The sequence below is a fragment of the Hemicordylus capensis genome, chromosome 1, assembly GCF_027244095.1.
Source record: "Hemicordylus capensis ecotype Gifberg chromosome 1, rHemCap1.1.pri, whole genome shotgun sequence".
In the NCBI taxonomy this organism is placed as follows: domain Eukaryota; kingdom Metazoa; phylum Chordata; class Lepidosauria; order Squamata; family Cordylidae; genus Hemicordylus; species Hemicordylus capensis.
Window position 1 is genome coordinate 192,635,904 of NC_069657.1, and position 17,509 is coordinate 192,653,412.

The 17,509-nt window shown below is 42.6% G+C and overlaps 1 protein-coding gene across 5 annotated transcripts in view; it reads right to left on the reverse strand.

The window, feature by feature from the left end:
* LOC128331046 (sodium channel protein type 2 subunit alpha-like) overlaps window positions 1-17,509 on the reverse strand; it is a 169,749-nt gene that overhangs the window by 62,569 nt on the left and 89,671 nt on the right. For 2 of the 5 annotated variants that reach the window (XM_053264426.1, XM_053264432.1), the window contains exons 11-14: window positions 16,423-16,713; window positions 14,900-15,220; window positions 6,140-6,272; window positions 2,785-3,023 (exon numbers count right to left, since the gene is read on the reverse strand). In XM_053264426.1, coding sequence (XP_053120401.1) covers window positions 2,785-3,023; window positions 6,140-6,272; window positions 14,900-15,220; window positions 16,423-16,713 — 984 coding nt within the window. Of the gene's footprint in view, window positions 1-2,784; window positions 3,024-6,139; window positions 6,273-14,866; window positions 15,221-16,422; window positions 16,714-17,509 lie in introns of those variants that run through there. The other 3 variants (XM_053264419.1, XM_053264412.1, XM_053264438.1) reach the window with 2 other exon arrangements.

Genomic DNA, 17,509 nt, shown 5'->3' on the forward strand with positions numbered 1-17,509 from the left:
TTGCCAGGAATCACAGAGGTCATTTGAGTATGTGTGGCAGCCTGCAAAATGGCCACCACGCCAATCTTTGCAGGCCCAATCAGGCCCAAAAATCAGCCCGAGACAGGCTGCGGCAGTGAATTAAGAGGCCAGCAGCGGGAGGGGGAACCTTTGCTGACACCCCCCACACACACACACACCCATACACGGCCTTTAGGAAGCCCCCCTGAAGGGGCTACAGGTTTTGTTTTTTAAAAAAGAATTTAATATAATATAAGTAACTGTACACATATTCAGTTTGGCATTATGTACAGAGAATCAGGGCTTGTGAATATTGAGTGGAAGCTTATGAGCTAGGATTGTATTCATTTGCTCTTATTTTGCTTTTTGTGATAAGTGAGTTAAATGTGATGTCTTATTATGGCTATTAATGGTGAGTTTATCTTTGAATCAGTGTGAAATCCTTAGTATTAAGGCCCACTGGGAGTTTCTTGCTCTCTTTCTCTCATTTTAACTATCTTTCTGAAATACTAGAATATATTCCAAGCAGTGACACAGTTTACTCTGCATATCCTTTAATTATTATCAGAGTATCTGGGAAAAGCCAAATTTTCCATTCATTTTTAAAACTTATGTAATAGTGATGCTACAATGCATAGTAGAGAATTAGAGAGGCACTTCTGTTTAGTTTTCCAAGTACATCTCCACATAGTATTTGGGTATTTCATGAGCCCCCGCATACTGAAATTTTTAGTTTTCCAGCATTTTTTGGTCTGGCTACATCCACTGCTAAATAGTTTTTGAAATATTAAAAGATTAACAAGCTTGACTTGTATTTTTCAGCTGATATTAAGATAAAGTTATCTGAAAGATGGGTGTCAGATATTTGGACAGGGGGCACAATTTCAGTGCTTGCCCTAGGTGCTATTTTCCCTAGATATGCCTCTGTGGCTGGGTGCCAGCAGTGAGCATATTAAGCACTTTCAGCCTTGACTATGATTTACTTAAAAGCTGTTCTAGGGATGCAAGATCTATTTTTATCAAAGTAGAACCTGTGCTTTTAAAATAAAATGAATCAAACACTGCAGAAGTGTCACAAGTATATGTCATATGAATCTAGCACTGCAGATGATATGTCACAAGCATATACAAGTATCAAACTTGTTTTAATATCAAAAGGGGAAAAGAGATAAGCCATGGCTTGTTGGCAAAAGGAAGAAAAAGAAGAAGAGGAGGGGGAGACAAGGGACCCAGTTCTGATGCTAGCAACTGAACAAAACCAAAGGAAAGCTCCAAAGATATAGAAAACACTTGTGGAGAAAAGGATTTCCTATAAGGAGATGTTTGTCTCCATGCTGAGATCCTGGAATAGACAGTTGGTTGGACTAGATGGTACTGGGCTAGAAGAATGATGTTATCACTCAGTATATGGTAGTTCTGTAGGAGAAAGGGGGCCCATGATCACATGGATACCCCACCCCTGGCGGCAGCAACCCAGCTCCTCTGAAACCCTCCACACTGCAGTGGCAACCCCTCCCAGTGGCTTGTCATGCTCCCCATCTCCGGTTATGCACTGCACTTCTCATCATGATCAATGCCATGCTCCTGCCATTACTTAAACATTGACACTGAGTCAGCTGGGAGAAGAGAATGAACATGCACCCTCTATTCCCAGCTGGTTCAGAGTCAGAAGCTGAGCAGTGGAGTGTGGTGCACGGGTGGCAGGAGCACGGCGGGGCAGGGGGCGGCAGAAGCGTGGGAGGCAGGGGGCGGCAGAGGTGATGGGGGTCAGCCGCAACACCCCTTATTCCTTGAAAGCCTTGGAACACTGCTTAGCATCACCCTTGGTTTAAACAAGCTACTATACAGGTGAAACTAGGAAAATTAGAATATCGTGCAAAAGTCCATTAATTTCAGTAATGCAAATTAAAAGGTGAAACTGATATATGAGACAGACGCATTACATGCAAAGCGAGATAAGTCAAGCCTTAATTTGTTATAATTGTGATGATCATGGCGTACAGCTCATGAAAACCCCAAATCCACAATCCCAGAAAATTAGAATATTACATGGAACCAAGAAGACAAGGATTGAAGAATGGAACAGTATCGGACCTCTGAAAAGTATAAGCATGCATATGTATTCAGTACTTGGTTTGGGTCCCTTTTGCAGCAATTACTGCCTCAATGCGGCGTGGCATAGATGCTATCAGCCTGTGGCACTGATGAGGTATTATGGAAGACCAGGATGCTTCATTAGCGGCCTTCAGCTCTTCTGCATTGTTTGGTCTCATGTCTCTCATCCTTCTTTTGGCAATGCCCCATAGATTCTCTATGGGGTCAGGTCAGGCGAGTTTGCTGGCCAATCAAGCACAGTACACTGTATACTTTTCAGAGGTCCGATATTGTTCTATTCTTCAATCCTTGTCTTATTGGTTCCATGTAATATTCTAATTTTCTGAGATTGTGGATTTGGGGTTTTCATGAGCTGCACGCCATGATCATCACAATTATAACCAATTAAGGCTTGACTTATCTCGCTTTGCATGTAATGCGTCTGTCTCATATATCAGTTTCACGTTTTAATTTGCATTACTGAAATTAATGGACTTTTGCACGATATTCTAATTTTCCGAGTTTCACCTGTATATTTGTTTGTAGAAGTTCAAAATGCTTAGGAACTGCACTGTGGGATTCCTAAGCTTTTTGACAGTTATAAATCCTAGTCCATTTTTGAGTTAGTCTTAGTTAATCTACAAAATAGATTTAAATTCACCAATTAGAATATCATCTAATGTTACTTACCAGGTTTCCAGTTTTAAGAAGGACTTTGAATGAGTCCTCTATTGGATAATGTTCCATGGCCATAAACACTGTGTTTAGAACAATGCAAATAGTAATGGCAAGATCAACAAATGGATCCATCACAATTAAATGAACAAATTTCTTTATTTTTATCCAAGTATCACAACAGTTCCATATCAAATAAGCGTGGGCGAATTTGTACCAGCATGGTGGACATTTCTGCCTGGATTCTTCAAGTTCTGGGGAAAAGCATATTTGAAAAAACACAATGACCAAATATTCAATTGATACTTCATATTAATGAGAATACGAAAACAATCTAAATAGAAGGTGATTTGAAATTTTTTGGAGTTATTTAATTTCTTGTACTTTGTAATGCACATTATTGTAGCTTTATCTGATTAGCAAATTTTCCAATTGCTTGTCAGCAAAATATCTGAAGCTAAAGTACACTGATATATACAAAAGTATTTTTTGATATTTATGGAAGACTGTTTGGAGGAGCTCATGTACGTTGTCTGTAGCATGGCAAATTTCTGAGAGGCTAGTGCTGAGAGAGAATAGGAGAACATATGATATTTGGATTATAACAGGAGAATTGCAGGAGGAGAGTCAGAAGGAGTGTCTTCTGGGGAAAGGCAATATGTCTGTTGACATCCCTGCTCAGTGTACCAAGGATATATTTGCAAGGAGGGAGGTCCTGGCACTGGAATCACTTATATCTGTGGTGATGAGGCTGGTTTGCTGCCGCCACTACTTAGAATTCTCACCTGCAGTTTTGTCTGTCTTCCCTTTACATCATTGCATTCAAGCCTATGGAAGAACAGGCAGCCCTCCTATTTAAGGGCACTACCAATACCATCTCTCTCATTGGATCTTCGAGGGTATGCATCCCAACAGACAGGAATACACACATCAACACCAGTCATTCATGTGACAGGCATGGGGAACTGGTTTCTCTTATATATGACTCCTTTCCTGTCTTCTGATGTATTCTTTCATCTCCTGATTTTCAAATATACTTTTTAATACTTTCTCAGATAACCCAAGTTCAAATTATATATAAGCCACCCCAAACACTACTTGTTTGAAATAACATGGTTATGACATTCATACCGTAACACCTAACAAATTAGATGTCCATTAACAACTACTGGATGATCATTCCCATGATTATCCATGTATGATCCCGATTGCATGTTGAGGTCATCTGGAGAGGGCCATCTCCAGTTACCACTGGTACGTCTGGTGGCAACTCAGAAGCAGGCCTTCTCTGTAGCTGATCCTGGCCTATGGAATGCATTCCTGGCAGATACCCTCAGTTTAGGCTCACCGTTGGCCTTTAAGAGAGCCCTAAAAAGTTTGGCCTGGCCTTCCAAGGTTTTAAAATTGTGTTTAAGTATTTTAATTGGTTTTAAATGCTTTTGAATTGTTTTAAAATTGTCTTTATATTGTTTTAAGTGGTGTCTTTTGTTGTGCACTGCCCAGAGCAAGCAAATAAATAAATAAATAAATAAATAAATAAATAAAGAAAGAAAGAAAGAAAGAAAGAAAGAAAGATCATCCACTGAAAACAGTGGTACACCAAAAGCAGCCTATGTAGGACTGCCTCTCTACGTAGTTCAGAAACTTCATTTAGTCCAAAATGAGGCAGCCAAACTGATCTCTGGGATATCCCGGAGAGACCACATTATTCCTGTTCTTAAACAGTTGCACTGGCTGCCAATATGTTTCCAAAGTACAAACAGCTGGTTATTACCTTTAAAGCCCTGAATGGATTAGGTCTCTGTTACCTGAGAGAGGGCCTTTATCTACAAGATCCCCGCCGCTCAAGATCCCCGCTGGGTAAAAAGCCAAGGTTTTACTTGCTTTCTAAAAATTGTGATGGAGACTGAGGAGCAGATGTCCACTGGGAGAGCATTCCAAAGTCTGGGGGCAATAACTGAGAAGGCGCTGTCCAGCTGAGCCTCACTCATTGTCAGCACATGAAGCAGGGCCCCCTCCGGTGACCTCATCAAGCAGACAGAAACCCTTGGGAGCAGTGCTCCATCAAGTATCCAGGGCCCAAACCATTAAGTGGTTTAAAGGTCGAAACCAGCACCTTGAATTGGTTTTTACAAATTGGCAGCCAATGTACCTCTTTCAAAATGTGTGTAATGATCCCAGCGGGCAGCTCCGGATAAAATTCTAGCTTCCACATTTTGCACTAGTAGCTGCAGTTTTTGTATATTTACAGCCCCACATAGAGAGAGTTACAGTAATCCAGCCATGATGTGACTAAAGCATGGGTAACTGTGGCCAGATCTGCCTTCTTGGGAAAGGGACGCAGCTGGCGCACTAGCCAAAGCTGTGCAAAGGCACCCTGGCCACCGCCTTCACTTGAGCTTCCAAAAGTGCACCAGCTCTTTCAACTGACCATTAAAACTGACCATTAAAATACATTTAATTCAATACATATGTTGACCATTAAATAGATTCACTTTTTACTTGCAAAAAACCCGAATGGTCAACATCCAGACTAGCACTGCATAGATGCAACAGTGCTGGTTTCCAGATTACTGCTATACAGACACATGGCTTTTTGGGGGGAGAATCTCCCCTTCTTTCTGAAACCTACTGTGTATCACCAGAATATGTCCCTGAGGGTCACATGACTCTCAGGGACATGTTTCCGTGATGCACAGTGGGCTTTAGAGGAAAGGGGAGATGGGTGAAAATTGCCCCTTGCCCTGCTTGCATGACAGTGCAGCAGTGGTCTGGAACTCAGCACTGATGCACCTGTGCAGTGCTAGTCTAGACATCAGCCAATGTGTTCCAGAAAATCTGCAAGGTGCACAAATTATATTGCTCATAGAGACTAGTTTGAACAACACTGAATTTGAGGTTAAATGATAGATGGATATCACTTTGAAATAGTGAGGACGATATTTCCCCCCTTTCTATGTTTGGAGAGAGAGAGAGAGATCAGTTGCCCCAGAGGAAGAGAACAGAAACAAGTCACAGTGGGCCAAGAGACCATCCTCTGTGTATCTCTGAGGTCTCCTCTCTATGCTCTTGCATTTGGTGCCCACCCTTCTTTCCTTCTGAGATCTGTGATGGCCCATCCAGTCATGCATGTTATCTCTTGATCTTTCCAGTCACCAAGTAATAAACATTTGTGAACCACACCATCACATATATCACTTTTTCTTTTCTATTTTGCCTGTGCCTACCAGTAATTACCACCAGTGCTTTCCCAACTTTTACTAGTTTAATCTTGTAGCTTAGATCTCATAACTTTTATTTGATAGGACTATCACATGAGCAAGCGTGTAGTGAACCAAACCATATAACTGTATGTTTTATGTATACACACCTTCCATTGTGTTTGTGATGATGCTTGCTATACTCATTGCTCTTTGCCTTATAGTGGGATCTTCCAGCAAATCCATCGATATCTGAAAAGAACTTGACCGCCTCTGTTTGCTATCTCTTTCAGAAGCAGTGCTCTGGAGAGGAATAAATAGACTAAATTAGGGCTTGATAAATTTTCTTTGGATCTAGGAGCAAGTTCAAAAATTAGGAGACAGACTGTGCGTGAGAGGGGGGGGGGGAGGGGGTGGTGGCAGGTTTTCTTTATCACCTTTACAAGTTAATGTACTTAGAGCAGAAACAGGGCTTCCTGGGACAAATAAAAATTTTATTACATAACTCGGCCTTGAATATCCTAGTCAAGGCACCCCACAGTTAAATTTCTAGGTGGCATGACTTCCGAGTTCCTGAGATTTATTATGGTCTGGAGTAAATTACTAACATGAACAATATGCAAGCACATTCCAGAAAAGTAACAGGACAAAACACTGAAGCATCAAGGAGCACATGCTACATGCGGCTTAACACTTTTACATTTCATTATGCCAGACTTTTTGGAACATCTAATATTTAAGATGTTGGTGTTTTATATTCCTTCAGATAAAATTTCAAAACAGGTGTACCTGAAATAGCAGCATGTATTCTATTCATGTTGCACAACACCAGCTAGACTCTTACACCATTGCTAAAAGTGCCTTCAAGCATTTGGCTTGGACACATGTATGGCCAGAGTGGTCCTGCCCCTAATTAATGTGCTCTACTTATTATTTACAGCACCATCCATGAACATGGCACTTTACAACAGATGAGAGGACAGGTCCCTGTGAGCCCCTTGTGAGGGGCTCACAATCTAGAATAGACACAAGAGGGACAAGAGAGGAAGGGGAGGAAAGTGGAAGCAAGGTAAACATAGGAGCAATACGCAATTATTTTAAGTACAAGTACCTACACTTAGTTGCAATAAGATATACGGACTAGAGGGCTGTGCCAAAGGCTTCATGGAAATGGTGGGTTTTAAACAGGGATTTGAAGCAAGTCAGAGAAAAGGCATCACAAAGGAGTTCTGGGAGGGAATTCCAGGCATAAGAGATAGCGAGAAGGAAAGGACAGTCATTTGAGGAAGAAGACTGCTCTTGGACAGCTGAGGGGTGGTGGAGCTAGAGGGAGCAGAACACATGGGCAGGAAATCAGGACATGAGAGAGTCAAGGCCATGGAGGACTTTGAAGGAAAGGATTAGCAGTTTGTGCTGGATCTAAAAGCAGATTGGAAGCCAGTCCAGGGATTTAAAGAGGGGCATGATGTGATCAGAGAAATTAAAAGAGAGGGCTGGGAGAAGATCAGAGAGAAGAAAGTTGAAACAGTCAAGCCAAAATAGGACCAGGATGTGAACTAGAGTTTTCACTGAGGCAACAGAAAGGAAGAGCAACGTTTTTTGCAATCTGATTGGAGATATAGGGAGTAAAGGAGAGAGCCCAATCAAATATAAAACTGAGACTTTGAGTCTGGGTCTTTGATGTGGTCATTGAATAAGGAGAATGTCTGAGCAGGAGCAGCTGGTGTGGGCATTGCCAGGGGCAGCAGTAGCAAGAGGCACCTTTAAGCACAAAGTAATAGGTGCTTATCTCCACTCTGGCTGCAGCTGCAAACTACTCCAAGCAGCAGCATGCTGCCTGGCACTCCCTATGGTGGCGGATTGGCTCTGCCATTCACCTGGCTTCCGCAGAGCCCATCCTCCACCATAGGCCAGGTGAGTGGCGGAGTCGACCCACCGCCACGGGGTGGGCCAGGCACTGCACTGCTGCTTGGAGTAGTTTGCAGCTGTAGCCAGAGTGGAGGTAAGCACCTATTACTTTGTACCTAAAGGTGCTTCTCACCGCCCCTACCCCAGCTGCACCCACACTGGGCACTCCTGCACATGAGGAGAAAAGGGCTTTGGAGGGAAGATGGCAAGTTCAATCTTGGACATCTTGCATTTGAGACAATGATGAAGCATCCAAGCAGACATTTCAGATAAACAGTTGGAGATACATGATTAGATGGAAAGAGAAAGAGAGAGAGAGAGACCTGGTAAAGAGATTGGCCTGGCTGTCAACAGCATATTGTGCTACAGAAAACTATGAGTTTTGATTAGATCAGCCAGGGACAGTGCACTGAGAGAAAATAGCAAAGGGTAAATAGCAAAGAGCCCCTGGTGGCGCAGTGGTAAAACTGCCGCCCTGTAACCAGAAAGTTACAAGTTCGATCCTGACCAGGGGCTCAAGGTTGACTCAGCCTTCCATCCTTCCGAGGTCGGTAAAATGAGTACCCAGAATGTTGGGGGCAATATGCTAAATCATTGTAAACCGCTTAGAGAGCTCCGGCTATAGAGCGGTATATAAATGTAAGTGCTATTGCTAGTGCTATTGCTAAAGAACAGATTCCCGATGAACCCCGATGGAGAGAGAGAAACCAGAGGAAGAGTGTCCCTCTGTAGAAGCAATGAGTGAGTTCAGACATAATAGTAGCACCTGAGATTGCCACTGCCCCAGGAGTGCATGCCCCCCATCCCTGTGTGAGTCTCTACTTCCATTGTACAGGTGAAACTCGGAAAATTAGAATATCGTGCAAAAGTCCATTAATTTCAGTAATGCAAATTAAAACGTGAAACTGATATATGAGACAGACGCATTACATGCAAAGCGAGATAAGTCAAGCCTTAATTGGTTATAATTGTGATGATCATGGCGTGCAGCTCATGAAAACCCCAAATCCACAATCTCAGAAAATTAGAATATTACATGGAACCAATAAGACAAGGATTGAAGAATAGAACAATATCGGACCTCTGAAAAGTATACAGTGTACTGTGCTTGATTGGCCAGCAAACTCGCCTGACCTGACCCCATAGAGAATCTATGGGGCATTGCCAAGAGAAGGATGAGAGACATGAGACCAAACAATGCAGAATTGCTGAAGGCCGCTAATGAAGCATCCTAGTCTTCCATAATACCTCATCAGTGCCGCAGGCTGATAGCATCCATGCCACGCCACATTGAGGCAGTAATTGCTGCAAAAGGGGCCCAAACCAAGTACTGAATACATATGCATGCTTATACAGTGGTCCCTCGACTTACAAACTACTCGACATAAGTATTTTTCGAGTTACAAACGGCAGTTTTAGATCCGGTTTTAGATGCGGTTTTTTTGACTTACAAATTTTTAGATGGGGTTTCCTCGACTTACAAATTTTTAGATGGGGTTTCCTTGACTTACAAATTTTACATGCGGTTTCCTTGACTTGCCTGCCTGTTTACTGCCTGTTTATTCTTGAAAAGAAATGTTCCTGTGCAGTTTGCAAGCCTTACTGGGGGTCTGGGTCTTTTTTCTAGGCTCCGGAACGCATTAATCCGTTCCCAATGCATTCCTATGGGAAACCGCTTTTCGACTTACGAATTTTTCGACTTACAAATGTGCATTCGGAACGGATTAATTTCGTAAGTAGAGGGACCACTGTACTTTTCAGAGGTCCGATATTGTTCTATTCTACAATCCTTGTCTTCTTGGTTCCATGTAATATTCTAATTTTCTGGGATTGTGGATTTGGGGTTTTCATGAGCTGTACGCCATGATCATCACAATTATAAAAATTAAGGCTTGACTTATCTCGCTTTGAATGTAATGCGTCTGTCTCATATATCAGTTTCACCTTTTAATTTGCATTACTGAAATTAATGGACTTTTGCACAATATTCTAATTTTCCGAGTTTCACCTGTAGGTCCTGATAGGCCAAGACTGGTGGGTTGGATGACATGACCAATCTCAGCATATTGTGCCCTACTTCCCTCAGAGAACCCGAAATCTGTAACTGAGATTTCAAGTAAGCGACTGATGCATTCCCCTGCCAGTAGGATATGCTAAGGTTGGTGGGTTTGGACAACACAACCAATCTCTGCATATTGGAACCTACAGTGGAAGCAGAGGTTCATGAGGGTATGGGAACCGGGAGCACAAACTCTTGGGGCAGCAGCAAGGTTACATCTGAATCTGTCCACTGTAGGAAGACAACTATCTGAGGACAGGATCATGGAGACCTGGGGCATAAAGGCAGTCAAGCAAAAGGGAGCTAAAGCGGTGAGTTAGACGACTAGAGTGCAAGTGGAGGAAGACTCAGCACGAATCAGACAGATTGCAACACAGAGGTCCCTTCCACCTTGAATCTGAATTTGGAACCATCTGTCACTCGCTGTGATGTTTTTAAAAACATTTTTGCTGATAAAATCTCTTGTATTTATGCTGAACTAGACGCCACAGTTACTGCAGAGTCTAGCGTAGAGATGTCCAGCAACAACTCCTATAGGATTGGATCAGATCACTTATAGTTTGTTACTTCTGACTATGTGGACAAACTGCTTTGGGCTGTACGCCCTACCACCTGCTCTCTTGACCCTTGCCCAACGTGGCTTATTTCATCTGGCAGTCACATTATTAGAGATGGCCTGGTAAATATCATAAATGCTTCTCTGAGGGAGGGCAAGATGCCTCTTTGTCTTAAGGAGGCTATTATTAAACTTTATTTGAAGAAACCTGCATTGGACCTTTCAGAGTTGGCTAATTACAGACCTGTCTCTAATATTACTTGGTTGGGCAAGGTAATTGAGCGAGTGATCGCTTCTCAGCTCCAGGCAGTTTTGGATGACACAGATTATTTAGATCCTTTCCAGACTGGCTTTCGGGTGGGCTATGGGGTTGAGACTGCCTTGGTCAGCCTGATGGATGATATCCAATTGGCAATCGACAGAGGGAGTGTGACTCTGCTGATCCTTATGGCTTTCGATACAATTGACCATGGTATCCTAAGGCGGCACTGTTCAAAAGTGGTTCTGTTCCTACCTCTCTGGCAGATTCCAGATGGTGTCACTTGGAGACTATTATTCTTCAAAGCGAGAGCTAAAGTGTGGAGTTTCACAAGGCTCCATACTGTCTCCAAAACTTTTTAACATCTACATGGAACAGCTGGGAGAGATCATCAGGAGGTTTGGATTGGGATGCTATCAATATGCTGATGACACCCAGTTCTATTTCTCCATACCAACTTTACCAGGAAATGCATGGCCCCCATGTGCCTACCTGGAGGTGATAATGGGCTGGGTGAGGTATAACAGGATGAAGTTGAATCCAAACAAGATACAAAACATAACAAATATTTATATACTGCTTTTCAACAACAGTTCCCAAAGCAGGATACAGTGACCAGAACTGTATGTATGCAGTACTCCAAATGTGTACTGAAATTTGTATAAGGGCACCCGAGATTTGTATGGGGCATTATAATTTTAGCTTTTTTATTTTCAATCCCCTTCCTAATGGTCTCTAGCATGGAATTTGTCTTTTTTTTATTTTTTTACAGCGGCTGTGCACTGTCAACACTTTCAACGAGCTGTCTTCCACAACCCCAAGATCTCTCTCCTGGTCAGTCACTGACAGCTCAGACCCCATCAGTGTATAGGTGAAGTTGGAGTCTTGTGCCCCAGTATGCATCACTTTACACTTGCTTACACTGAACTGCATTTGCCATTTTGTTGCCCACTCACCCAATTTGGAGATATCCTTTTGGAGCTCCTTACAAGGGAAGAAGGGAGGCTGGCTGAACAGCTGAAGGGGGAGGATGAGTAAAGGGATTTTTTTTTTTTTAAAGAATGAGTAACAGTACTATGTTTTGATGTAGTAGGGAAGGAGCCAAAGGAGAGAGAGGCTGATAATGTGAAGAGGAGTAGTAATGGCAAGAGAGATGGCAAACAGAAGTCAAGAAGGGATAGATCAAAGGGGCACATATACCATCTGCCACTGTATCAATGAACATGTCTCCACTTGGTACTTTTATGTTAGATTTGCCTCATATCCTTCCGCCACTCCAGAAGTGGTGTTAAGCTCATGAATACTGGCCTGATTCTTATATAACATGTACTCCACCATGCCTAAAACCAAAATACGGAGCCAAATGACTGGACTAGCTTTCTGGATATATCTCTAAACCCCATTTAACAAATGGAGTAATAGGAGAAGCTATACATTAATCAAAGCATAAAAGAATTGACCCAGAGCGCGGGAGTTTCTGGTTTTATGCTTGGATATTCAGATAGCTTTCAGATGGCAGGTTCAGTAAAGAAAGAAAGCAATCATGCAAGAACACCCATTATGATCCAATTTCACGTCTTAATTTTAAATTTTGAATGGAATTTAAACATGTTTCCCCTGCAGTCTTCTTCAGTCCAATCAGGACTGTTTTTCCTTATGGAAGAATCTAGTACAGTTAATGCCCGATTTCTTCCATTTACAGTTTGCCACATTCTTTTCCAATGAAAATTACCTAACAATAAAAGTCTGACTTAATTAAGTTTCAACATGCCAAAATGTTCATAAACCAGAGAAGAGTAACAGGATAAAATACGGTCTGTACCTGCAAACACACTGTATAGATAAGTAAACAGGCATTGGTCTCTCTGTTTATTACAAATCATTTATTATTTATTACAAATCATCTGGAATTCTCTGCCACAAGATGTGGTGACAGCCAACAGCCTGGATGACTTTAAGAAGGGTTGTGATAACTTCATGGAGGAGAGGTCTATCAACAGCTACTGGCTGGAGGGCTGTGGACCACCTCCAGCCTCAAAGGAAGGATGCCTCTGAGTACCAGTTGCAGGGGAGTAAATGCGGGAGATAGGGCATGCCCTCAACTCCTGCCTGTGGCTTCCAGTGGCATCTGGTGGGCCACTGTGTGAAACTGAATGCTGGACTAGATGGGCCTTGAGCTTGATCCAGCAGGGCTGTTCTTATGTTCTGTTCTTATTGTTTTGAAATTTTCAATGTAAAAATAGTTCTTCTGGAGTGGAGCAATATTACAAATAGGGATCTTGTGCTAAGACAGACTGGCCCTGGGATCATGTCTGAGTGGAGAACTGAACTAGGGACTTACCTGCTCTTAGATCAGGCTCTAAATCACTATGCTAAAAACTACACTTTTTTATTTATAGTTCGAACCAAAAATTGTTGCCCAAATAAATTCTCACCTCACTTAGGGCTGTTTCACACATACAATTGCAAGAACCCTCAATTTGCTATCCAGTGTATGCTCAACTGGGAGCTGCAGCTGATTCTGGCTCTCTCAAAAGTATGCCTATGTACTGTATATGCGAAGGAGAAGGAGAAAGGTGCTTGGCAGCTTCACTTTACATGTCAGCATGTACACTTGAACACATGCAGCTGCCTTGTACTGTGTCAGACCATTGGTCCATCTAGCTCAGTATCGTCCATGCTGACTGGCAGCAGCTTTTCCAATTTTCAGAGCAGGCTCTGTTCCCATGCCTATCTGGAAGTATTAGGGACTGGACTAAAGACCTTCTGCATGCAGAACACCTGCTTTGCCATTGAGCAATGGCCCCTCCTTGGAACATTTTGGAACATCAGTTGGGTGAAAAAGGGTGAAATGAATTTTAAACTAGGTGTGTTTCTTACATCCATTACAGATATAATAAAGCCATCAGGGGGTGACTTGATTGCTTTCACAAGTTGCAAGCAATTTTTAAAAAATGTATCCACAAGTGGCAAGATATAATGTTTACCATGCTCCAGGTGCTTTTGCTTTAAACTGACCTCTGGGACTGGGAGTGGACGAAAAGAACACAATAATCACCTTGCTGGATCAGACAAAAACTCCATCTAGTCCAGTATTCAACTTCTCACAGCGCCCAATTAGACGCCTTTAGGAATTCCAAAAGCAGTCTGATACCAATAACCCTCTGCTGTTGTTGCACCCCAGCAGCTACTATTCAAAAGGTCATTCACACAATCAAACACTGTTTTACTCAGGTTTGAGAGCTTGTGTGCTCCCAATTTTTGGTTGTGTGGATGCAAGTTGGGTAAGAACCTGGGTAGCTTTTTCTCCTATCTTGCTTCCACACAACCAAAAATTGGGAGCTGTGTGTGTACTCCCAATTGGCTGGTGCCCACAATTATCACATATTCATCCTGCAAAGTTGCCCAATTTCTCTCTTCTTGTTCCTTTATTAAAATTTGCCTCATGCCCTGTCTAACTCCAGCACTGGAGTTCACATGTGGCCTCTCCTACATAGACACATAAATGACAGAGAAACAGAAATCAGGGCCATGGTTTTGAGGATATGGGCTCATTGCCTCCCTCCTTGTCTTCCAAAAAGCCAGTCCTTGGACTAGCAAAGGAGCTGCTTGAGGTAAGGGCCTTGCTCAGGTTACAGTGGCCCAAGAAGTGGAACAAGGCTGTGCCCAGACAGGTTACCAGCAAACTGACAGGACAAGTCTTTTCAATGTTTTGATATGCTCAGGAGTGTTAGGAGAATATAAAGGTCTAGTGGTGAATGAAAGGGAGTTGGAACAGTTAGGGAAGCAGAGGAGAATGAGAACAGAACAGAGTGGAGAAGGATGGCAGGAGTGAGAAAAATGCATGGTGATGTGGCCCTCCCCACTTGCCTGTGAAACTTAGCAGGCCTTTACTTTGCATAAATCCGACCAAATCAATAATTTTGTTTACATTGTTGACTCAGTGTGTGTTTGCAAGTACCTAAAAGCAAAGGCTAGACCAATCATTTCTGTACAGAATAATTTTAAAGCCTGGATAGTTACAATATTGACCTATTTTCAAGATGCAGAAGCATTCACAGTTTGGATTCCATTCCGTAGACCCACCATGCCTATGCTACTTAAAACATCCTTACACTGTCATCAGTAGTTGCTTTATCTATTATCACCTCTGGGAGAAGCTGTCCAGTAGGTGAGAGGAGTACTGGTGGTCCTCCTACCAAGGAAACGACCCCATTGCAGTCCACGCTGCTCTGCATCTTGCCATTTGCTGGAAACACTGGCAACATCCTGGATGACCTACTGGCCTGACTAATGTTACTGCTGCGCCGTTCACTATGTCTGCGTAGAACAAAATAGGAACCATTACGGCTTCCATTGTCTTCAACTGTGCTGTGCTCACTATCGGCATCTGATCCCCCTTCAGTAGTCTGACCTTTGAAGCTGGAAAAACTGGTTCTGCTATTACGCCTTGTGGAAAGCAGCATGGACTAAGGAAATACAAACAGAACTATTATAAAGTAATGCAAAATGTTTTTATAAGAAAGAAATTCTAGAATACTTTCCCAGACTTAGAAGACTTATTGAATGCGGTGAATTATCAGAATGTTATCAATAAAGCTTTATATAAATTCTTACATAAACACAAAACTTTAGGATTGGGCACATTATATTCTCTGAAAAAATGGTGTACTTTAGTTTTGTTCTGACAATGTCACATCACCAAATACATTTCTTTTTTTGCTGCGTTAACACTTATGAATAAAAAACATTGAAATGAAGACATGCATGCACTGATAACAGTTTTCCTTACTACATAATACAATGCAATTAGTTGGTAATTGTCTTTTGGATAATCAACATTAAAGCTAAAGACAATAAACTGCAGGGAACATATTGGGGGAAGGTTGCTTCCTTGAGAAGCAGGAGATGTCAGAAAAGTGACATACCCTCTGCTTGCAGCAATTTCAGAAAGCTGGGTTTCCCAGTTACCAGAAGAGAACCTAAATACTGGTATATTTAAGACAGAGCCTATTCAAATGATACTAATCTGTGAACACTATGTGAAAATTGATAGAGGGTCTTGGGCTTGTGTACCTCCTCTTTACTTCCCTTCCCTTCCCCTGCACATAGCATGCTATCAGGTAGTGCACAACCTCTTTTTTGGAGCTGGGGAGGGATAGGGAGAAGGCAGGATTGCTCATGCCTTACCCAACCCAACCTGGGCTGAAGCCCTGCTCGCTGTGCTGTGCTCACAGACGAGCACCGCTGTGGCGAGCAGTGTGGCAGTAGGGAAGGATGCCTGGCCTCGGGTATCCCACAATGCACTGCACAATGAGTGTGGTGCATTGGGGGATTCACCCGAGTTGGATGATCTAGGCGCCTGACTGTGTGTGCTTGCGCTTCATGCAGCCCGAGCATACACACGACTCTGTAGCTGGGGTAAAGGGCACGCTCTTGCCCTTTAACTCAGATTAAAGCTTGGGGTAAATTCCTGGCCTTATGGGGCAGGCAGTGCTGGGATCGTCGTCAATGCCAGCACTTCACATGGGCAGCCAAACCCAGGCAGAGCTGCCCAAGCCTGGGTTAAGCTGCTCATGCCTGAATCGGAATGTGGTATCTCCTTACTCATGATCCCGACCTTGCCTGGCAGCCAAACACTTACAGTAGCATAAAAAGCAACATGGAATACCTGGTATGGTGAAGCAACCCTATTTTCATACGTGAGTCTGTTTCCTTCCAGAGAAAATCGAAAGCCCTTCTTTTTGATGCTGCCATCTGATTCAGATTTTGGGAAAAAATTGCCATCCCTTTTATCCTCTGCCACAGACAACTCTCTCTGCCTCCTCTTCTTCCTCCTGTTTCTTCTTTCTTTAGCACTTTTGGAGCTCAGTCTTGACAGTTCTGAAGATGTTTCAGAAAGTCTTCCAAGCCCACCTTCATCCCTAAAGCTGCTGTACTCTGCAGCAGCTGCTGCTATTGCCTGTTGAAAAAAGAAATCAAGCACTGGTGATACTCTGCCTGCAACTACACACATCTAATATAAATTTGTTTTGGAATAAGTTACCTTCTTGGGTTTTAGAATACAAGCAAGAGGAAATATCTGTATTTGCTGCAGTATGAACATGGAGTTCATACTGAATACAATAGAAGTTCACAGAATACAACCAAGAGAGTAAATATCTGTATTTGCTGCAGTATGAACATGGAGTTTTTAATCTAAGGATTTGGCTGAGACGTAACAGGAATTAGAATCTGGTCTATACAGTTTTATATGTTTATTTTCCCATGGAATATTGGCAGATGTGTCAAATCAGAATGGTGAACCATTCTCTGGTGGACACAAATGCTGCAATCCACTGTCCTTTGTCTAAACAAAGCACTTCACCTGTGCAAGGAGTGTTCTACATTTTGCCAGAGACCTCTCCATGAATTTCTCATCTAATTTTTTAAAAAATCTTTCCTTCAATCTTTATTTATGGACAAGAACTCTCTTCCAGTTTTACAAAGCCCATGTTTCTTATGTACTAAGACAGATGAAGCTGATTCACACCATGGGTTCAAAGATCATGTTGAGCTAAGATAAAACCATGCCGTGTGCTATCTCCTAGCCTTGAAAGCATGCACTCCCTGCCAGGGGCGTATCTAGGGTCGGGCAGGCAGGGCACGGGCGCCACTTGAAGGGAGGCGCCATTTTAAAAGAAATTTAAAATAACTTAAATGGCCGCCGAAAACAAAATGGCCACCGCGCATGCTCAGATGGCCTCTGTGAGGCCCTA